The sequence below is a fragment of the Pteropus medius genome, unplaced genomic scaffold (genome assembly GCF_902729225.1).
Source record: "Pteropus medius unplaced genomic scaffold, Ma_sr-lr_union100, whole genome shotgun sequence".
Classification (NCBI taxonomy): domain Eukaryota; kingdom Metazoa; phylum Chordata; class Mammalia; order Chiroptera; family Pteropodidae; genus Pteropus; species Pteropus medius.
Genome location: NW_024352784.1, coordinates 1,496,624 through 1,505,690, shown reverse-complemented (window position 1 = coordinate 1,505,690; position 9,067 = coordinate 1,496,624). Strand labels below are relative to the sequence as shown.

General features: G+C 32.6%; 1 protein-coding gene across 1 annotated transcript; it reads right to left on the bottom strand.

The window, feature by feature from the left end:
• Positions 1-2,359: 2,359 nt before the first annotated feature.
• On the bottom strand, positions 2,360-3,292 carry LOC120590143 (olfactory receptor 52E4-like). Its single transcript, XM_039847776.1, is given in 3 exon segments — positions 2,360-2,541; positions 2,544-2,824; positions 2,826-3,292. Coding segments are annotated over 3 exon segments (924 nt in total). The 5' UTR covers positions 3,287-3,292.
• Positions 3,293-9,067: the final 5,775 nt, after the last annotated feature.

Genomic DNA, 9,067 nt, shown 5'->3' with positions numbered 1-9,067 from the left:
TTTGATATGGGAGTAATATCCAAAATACAAAAAGAACTCATACAACTAAACAATAACAACAACAACAACAAAATCCAGCTAAAAAATAGAGGACCTGGATAGACACTTCTGTCAAGAAGATGTACAAACAGCCAACAGACATATAAACAGTTGCTCAACCTCACTAGCTGTTAGGGAAATACAAATCAAAACCACAACGAGATACCACCTCACACCTGTTAGAATGGCTATCAACAACAGGATAAGTAATAACGAGTGTTGGAGAGGTTGTGGAGAAAAAGGAATCTTCATACATTTCTGGTAGGAATGTAAATTGGTACAGCCGCTATGGAAAATAGTATGGAGGTTCCTCAAAAAACTAAGCATAGAATTACTATATGACCCAGCAATCCCTCTTGTGAGTATCTACCCCCAAAATTTGAAAACATTTGTCTCTAAACATATATGCACCCCAGTGTTCATTGCAGCATTATTCATGGTGGCCAAGACATGGAAACAATCAAAGCACCCTTTCATAGATGATTGGCTAAAGAAGAAATGATACATTTATACAATGGAATATTACTCAGCCATAAGAACAGATGAAATACTGCCATTTGTCACAACATGTATGGATCTAGAGATTATTAATGTAAGCGAAATAAGTCAGAGAGAAAGTTGAGAACTACTTGATTTCACTCATATGTGGGATATAAAACTGAAAGCAACAAATGAACAAGATAAATAAGCAAAACATCATAAACACAAACAACGGTTTAGTGGCTACCAGAGGGAAGGGGGGAATCGAGGGAGGTAGGTAAGGATAAGGGTATCAAATATATGGCGATGTAAGTAGTTTTGACTTTGGGTGGTGAACATACAATAATATCTTTCCTTTTTTTGATACATACATATGATATATTTAAGAGCAAATGATTTTGAGAGGTAGGCTCCAGAGACAATCGATAAAGACTCACCTTCCCTCCCTCCACCCTTCTTGGATTCTCTTGTGATTAAGGTGTTACCCCTAAAGGCTTGGGACCTGAGTTTTGAATTAAAATCTTTAACTCCCAATGGTCTTTTTCCTTGACACCATCAAGAGGCCTTCTCCACTCCCTGCCCATGGGAGCCTCAAAAATTAGGAAACATGTCTATAGCTGAGCTCATTTGGAAAAGCTATAAGCCTTGAGAGAACTAAAGGTTTTCTCAGACCGGGTAGGTGTAAATCCTGATCCCCATAGAACCCCAGCAAGGTAAAAGTGTTGTCACTCTTGTCTATGTCGGGGGCTAGGTGGACAATAGCCGAACAGAAGGTTTCAGGGCTCTACTTAGAGCAAACAGGCTCTGAAAAACAGGCATGTGTAGAATTTCTTGGGACAACTGAACTCATTTGGGTTCGTGGCCCCTGAATGGACTGCTGCTGTTTGCACTGTTATGGGTTGAGATTAGGCTGTAACTGCTTGAGAATAAATCTGTACATAAGTTTCTCTGTTTAGTACATCAGAGGAAAGCTGATGAAGAAAAAGATTGGAGTATAGATGTATCAATCCTATCTTCTGAGCAAATTTATGATATTTCAGCAATGCTTCATGCTGCTCAAAGCAGTCTTACATGCATTATGTTGTTTTACATTTATAAAATTTTATGGGGTGCTGATCTCCTAATGTAAAGATTAATGTAAAGATTATAAAGGTTATGATTATACTTAGGTTTGAATTCCATCTCCTCGAGTTCACAGTAGCATGGCTTTAGGAAATTTAAGTGAACATTCTAGCTTATTTTTAATCTATGTTATAAGTATAATTATCTGTCCAAAAACTTTCTTTAGGATTAACTGTGATAATGTCTGCAACGTAAATAATATAGCACCTTAATATAAGCCAATTCGAGTAGATTCGTTTTACTTTTGTTAAGGGATGAATAGGGATGTAGAATTTTCTAGAAGACATTATAGTTTATTTTATTCGTCTCAAAAGCAAATATGAGTTTCTTTTCCTCTGTTCTCTCTTTTTCTGCATCCTGTAATCAGATAAGAAAAAAATGCAGATAGAATTCAATTTTGTTGAAGATCGATCCCTGAATATGTCTGAAAGATTTAATGTTATAATCAGGAAACTGTTAATATATCACAGTGTTTAAGGACAATGTGGACTATAATAAATCTATAGTGATTCCTCTGATTGTCTTACATTTATGTTGAAATTATTTACCAGAAGAATAATAGTAATTCTTTAGTAGTTATCAGTTTGTTCAGTTTTTCTATTTCTTCCTGATTGTGCCTTAGAAGATGGTATGTTTTAGGCACCCTGAGAAATGTACAAGGAAATGGTTAGCCTAAAAGAATTTATCAATTTACAAATACATTTGGGTCACACTTTCTTTAAAATATTCTTAGAACCCAGTCCTTAAATTGCTTTGTTCTGACCCAATAAATGACTGGATTTAAACAAGGAGGAATAGCTACATACAGATTGGCTAGGAGTATGTGAATGTAGTGAGGAGCATTTCTGCCATACCAGCGAGTCACAAAGGAGATAAATGCTGAGGTATAAAAAGCTAGATGACACAGACATGTGAACCACATGTGCTAAGTACTTTGAGTTGGGCATCAATGGAAGGAAGGCAGAAAACAGCTCTTAAAATCTGAACATAGGAAAGGGCAATGAGAATCATGTCAAAGATGAGGATAGCAATGGTAAATAAGCCATAGATGATGTTGACTCTTATGTTAGCACAGGCAAGATAGGCAATTCCCGTGTGTTCACAGTAGGTATGGGGAATGATATAGTGTCCACAGAAGGACAATAGCTTGAGAATAGGGAAAAAGAGGATGACAAGGAGAGCCTGGCCTCCCTGCTACAACAGAGGCCATGATGGCTACCATTTTCTTGGTGAAAATAGTGATATATCTCAATGGATAACTGATGGTGAAAAAGCCATGTGCTCTTGCCTTGGCCAGGAGCACATCAGACTCCATACCCGTGTGAGTGTGGATAAAGAACATTTGGATGAGGCAGCCTTCAAAGCTTATTTCCCTAAAGCTGAACCAGAAGATGGCCAGTATCTTGGGGATGGTAGAAGTGGAAAGGCCTAGATCAATAAATGAAAGAAGAGCCAGAAAGTAGAACATGGGTTGATGAAGACTCTGCTCAGTCTTGATCACAAGCAGGATTGAGACATTCCCCATAAGTGCTAGGTAAACAACAAAGAAAGGGAAGGCAATCCAGATATGGAAATCTTCCAGACCAGGTATACCCAGCAGAAGGAAGGCAGAAGGATATGAAGCAGTGTCATTGACAGAAGACATCTTCCTGAGAACTCTTGGAAAATACTCTCCTGTCTTCTTCAGTATTTCTGGGGAGACATAAGGGAGTATATAACGGTCGGATATCATGGTATATGATAACAGTCTGATTAAACTGTTAAGAACATAATGGAAGGAAATGTGAAGTCAATTCACTATCAGACATATTTAAATGAATACCTATCGAATTTAATATTCTATGGTGATGTGGAAGTTAGAAACAATCTTTTCTGATGGAAATGTGGTGTAGCGATTCATGATCATCCTTAGCTCATTCTTTTTTGAAATGCTCTCTACATATGCTAGTTTCAACTGAGAAACCTTTCAGTAACCAGAACTTGTGTAACATTTTCAAGTTACCTTGGTTACTTAGTTGAGCAGATATATAAGAGTAAACTCCCCAAAATGTTATTTTAAAATAGGACATGAAATTAAAATAGAAAGTAACTTTGATATGATTGTCAAGAAATATCCACTTACAAGGTTCATCTGCATGTCATATTATCCTCTCCGTAGGTATTATTTTTCTGTTTATTTGCTCTAATAAGACTGTGGTTATAGCTATTTTTAATGAAATGGTGATTTTATGCTGTGGTTTATGAATTAATTGATGGTTAGTCTTTTTCTTTTACAGTCAAAGTTGTGATTCATTATATAAACAAATAATACAAACAAATGATAATCTTAATAGAGTTAGAAAAAGTAGTCATTAATTTAGGCTTCATGTATGATATTGAAAAAAACCTTTTAGTACACTAGGCAAAAAATAAAACTTATTCAATTGGTAAAAGGAATCTATGAAAAATCTATAGCTAATATCATACTGAATGGTGAAACACTGAAATTTTGTGCCTGAGATTGGAAATAACGCAAAAATATAAACTAGCATCAATATTTTACTGAAAATTTTAACAAGGTCAATATGTCAAGAAAAAAGAAATAAAAGAAGGCATTAATTTTGAAATGAAAGAAGTAGACATTCCTATTCGTAAATGACATGAACACTTACAAAAATTCAAAGACTTTAGAACCAATCATTTAGCTCATCCATTACTCAAGTGTAAGCATCAATACTTTTTCTATAGAATATTAACAAATAATTGAAAATTTAAATTTAAATTATAATTTTGTAAAAATTTACAATACCACTTACAATGGCATCAAAAATCTGGAGTACTTAACAACAAGCACTTATAAAACATGAAAGAAATTAAAAAGACAAAAACATTTTAATTCTATAACATATCCATGGTTTAGAAGACTAAAATATATTAAGATGTCAATTCTTTCTTAATCGATCAATAAATTTAGAACAGCTTCAAATAACACCGAGAAACTTAAGTGTATTCTAAAATAATTATAAGAATACCCTAAATATATTGGAAAAAGAATAACAAAACTGTGGGACTTATAGTACAGGACTTCAAACTTATAGAACTATAGTAATCAAGGTAAAGTGGCATTTGCACAATGATAGGTAAATAGAGCATAATATATAAAACAGAAATAGATACATTTTATGTGCTCAATTCAATTTTACGAAGAGTCCACTCTCATAATACAATGAGAGAGAAGAATTGTTTCTACCAATGATACTGGTACGATTGCCAATAATTATGAAAAAATGTACCTTGATTCCAACTTCACAACATATATAAATATTCAGATTTCTAAAACACACCTACATATTTTTTTAAAAGCTCAAATTCTAACATCTATAGAATCAAAGGAAGGAAAAAAAACTTTTGCATCACAGTGGAAAGTAATAGTGTCTTAGATCACAAAAAATAACCATAAAAAGTGGTCTTACATGTTATCAATTTTGAAATTTACTTTTAAGAAAGTGAATTTGAAGAGCAAAGACTGGGAGAAAGTATTCACAATCCCTCATTTCTAAAAAAATAAGTTATACCCAGAACAAACAAATCAAAAAAACAGAGGAAAATTTAACTTTATATGGTTAACTTACAATGCAATAGACATATGATGTATTATTGAATTGTACACATGAAACCTATGTAATTTTATTAACCAATCACCCCCATTAATTAATTAAAAAATAAGAAAAACAGCAATGTAAAAAAACCTAAACCGATACTTGTCAAGGGAAAATATAGCAGTGACATTAAAAGTCTCAAAATCATTAGGTATCAGGAATTCTACATTAAAACTGTAATGAAATATTACTACACATTCACTAGAATAGACAAAACTAAAAAGCATAAAAACACCAAAATTTTGACAAGGATCTGGAACAACATTCTCCTAAATTACCTCCAACAATTGAACTCTTAGGTGCTTATCGAAACAAATGAAAGTGCAAGTCCACACAAAGATTTTGACAAGAATGTTCATAGCTTTTTTTGCAATTGCCCAAAGTGGAGACAGCACAAATACTCATCAATAAGTGAATGTACAAATCAATTTTACAATGTTTACAAAATGAAAATTTATTTAGTAATAAATATAGATTGACTACTTATACTTCCAATTACACAGATGAATCTAAATCGTAACACTGAGCTACCAATTTTTACTAGCTACTAAAGAATACTAACTACATAATTTCATTATATGAAGTCCTAGAGCATACAATGAAAACAGGAGTTGAAAATATCTATTCACTGGTTGTCAGGGGCTTGAGAGAGGTCAGGAATGGACTGGGAAGGAACATAAGAGGATTTTTTTGAAGTGCTAGAAAAGTTATATATCTTAATAGGGGTGTATGATATATAGGCAAATACATTTGTCAAAAATGTACAGATAAGATTTGTGCATTGAAATATATGTAAATTTTATCTTAAAAAATCTTTTCTGAGAAAATAGATGGTTTACGGTTGTCGAAATTGGATGATGAGAACATTTTGCATCTCTGTGTAGTTTGTATGTGTTTGAAATGAGATATAATATACATCTAGTCAAAATAAATGTCAACTTTAATATTTTATCATCAAAAGCACAATATCATTTGCTTTAATAAATATCTCGATTTTGGAGTTTATTTTAAAGATAGAGTAATTTACTTCAATTAACCCAGAGAGCTAGAAATTCTAAAATCTAAGTACCTAAGTAACTCAATATTTCACAATAACACTCAAAGAACATAATATAAAATAAACAACTTATGTTAAATATTCTGTAATGATTTCTGTTTTGAATGGGATTTAGCTTTTATTCTTAATATTTTACTTCTTGGAAATGGTCGTTGATAATGGTCGTACATACTTAGAGGCAGTAATTTGGAGTCAGAAATATATAAAGGGCTTTCTATGACTGTAACTCAGTCTCAAATAGCTAAAATTGACTTTGTGATATGTGATAATGGATAGAGTTCAGAATCTAAAACAAAAATACCTTCACAGCAACATCTAATTGGTGACCAAACATCTGGGCATGTAGCCAAGCAAAGTTGACATATAATATTAAGCATCAGGAAGAGCAAAAGATATGACAAACATGGCTCCTATCTTCATGGAGCATAATAATAGAAAGAATAAGAGTGAAGACTTAAAATCTATACACATGTATAAGAAATGAATAAAAGGAATGCAGAGTTATTCCTAAATATTAATTTAAGGAAACCCTTAAATATGAGAAAGAAAAATGAGTGGAATATGTTGATCCAAGGACAAAAAGAAAAAGGGGTTTAATGAGGGGACTGATTTCAGTCACTAAACAATATAAGGCCTAGGATAATTAACATTTTATTAAATACTTGGGATTAATATGGATTTAAAATTTTAAGTATTTTTGAACTTGTATTTCTTTCTGAAATATTTTAAAATCTTAATTGAGCTATAATTTACATCCATAAGATTTATTGTTTTAGTGTTTTTCCTATAGCTTTTACTATATTTAGAGTTACACAACCATAACCAAAATTTAATTTCAGAATATTTTCATCACCACAAAAGGAAATCTCATGCTCTTTAGTAGTCACTGCTCATTTTCCATGATTATTGTACTTCCAAACATACTATCTAATCTCTCTATATCAACACATGGCCTATAATATAAAGAAACTAAAAGTCATCAGATCGAAACCTTGGTTGATTATCATATTCACACATGGATTGTATTTCCTTCGCTCTTCCCTCTTTCTTGTTATAATGGAAACATTGACCTTCTCCCATTTAACATTAATTCCTTCACTGTTACCCTAAGTCCTTTGATAGCATATGCCATATTTCTAAACAATGGCATCTATAGCAACTCGATTGAATCTTCAAGTGCTCTAGTATATCCTCCCATCTCTCTCTTGCCCATTTTTGTCTCATACTTAATATACATCTTTCTCAGCAGTCTATCCTAGCTTTCATTTCTTTTTTGTTGAATATATAGTTTCTCTTTTTATTAAATTTATTGGGTTGACATTGATTAATGAAATTATATAGGTTTCAAATGTACAATTCAGTAATACATCATCTGTATACCACATTGTGCGTTAACCACCCAAAGTCAAATCTTCCATTACCATATATTTGACCCCATTTACCCTGTTCCACCTATCCTCTTCTGTCTAGTATCCACTAAACTGTTGTGTCTATGAGTTTTTGTTTGTTTTTCTTATTCGTTTGTTGCTTTCAGTTTTATATCTCACATATAAGCAAAATCATATGGTTCTCAGCATTTTCTGTCTGACTTATTTTGCTTAGCATGTTAATCTCAAGCTCCACCAAATACTATATTTAATGATGCAGAAAAAGAGTTCATATATCACTTTATATTATCGTAAGGGTATATATGTCAACTTATCCATTCATTTCCAGTAAAAAGATTCCCTATATAGTTATAATTGTACTTAACAACTGTTGATTAAGCAGTTACTCTGTAACAAACATGCTCTAGGCACTGAGAATAAAGTAATGAACAGATGAGATATTCTTCTCATGGAGATAACGCTCTACAAGAAAAAATCACTGTCATGAATAGTGACTGTCATGCGTGTGCGATGAGAATACCATATTCATGCTGATATCTGAATGATGGAATTCAAACTGTTTAAAGCCTGGGATTTTACACTTTCTGGGAATGAAAATAGAAAGAAAATTGCTGTGAAACAGGAACAAATAGAAATGGAAAACAATACTAGTATTTTTGGAACTTATAAATCAAGGGAGAAAGTGATAGATGAAGGCAATTTCTCCACGTTGACAACTTCTTCATGTCATCACATTTCCTCTTCTCATTTTAGAAAAACATCAAATCCAGTGTCAAATATAAGTGCACAATTAATATTCAAATTATAGGTTTATGACTACTGATAAATTGGAGTCTAAGGAGAGCATGCTTCATATTTCCCAAGGTTAATAATAGTAATGCAAAATATTACTCCTAGAATGTAGAAGTGCCTTCCAAAGCCATCCTGGGTTTTAATGTCTATGAATTGCTTTCATATTAGAGATCATCAAAAATGTTGAATGGAGATGGACTTTATAAATTTCCTCCTGAATCTTTCAGTCAGTATTTTTCTCCAGTTGGTTTTCCATGACTGTAAGTAATCATGTAGAGATTTCATGAAACTTTCAGGGAGTTATTGAAAAGACTCTTGTTTTAGGTAGAAGATTGTACAACCCACATTCTAAGTGACTTAGGGAATAGAAATAAATTATCCCTATCTCCTGATTTAAGAGGAAGAAATTTTAAATCTAGGCAATTAAGTTTCTGGAAATACATATTAAATTTGGACAACTAGAAATTCTTAACACTGCTTGTGAACCTAAAAGCAACAAATGAACAGGACAAACAGAGACTCATGGACATGAACAATGGACTAGTTGTTAC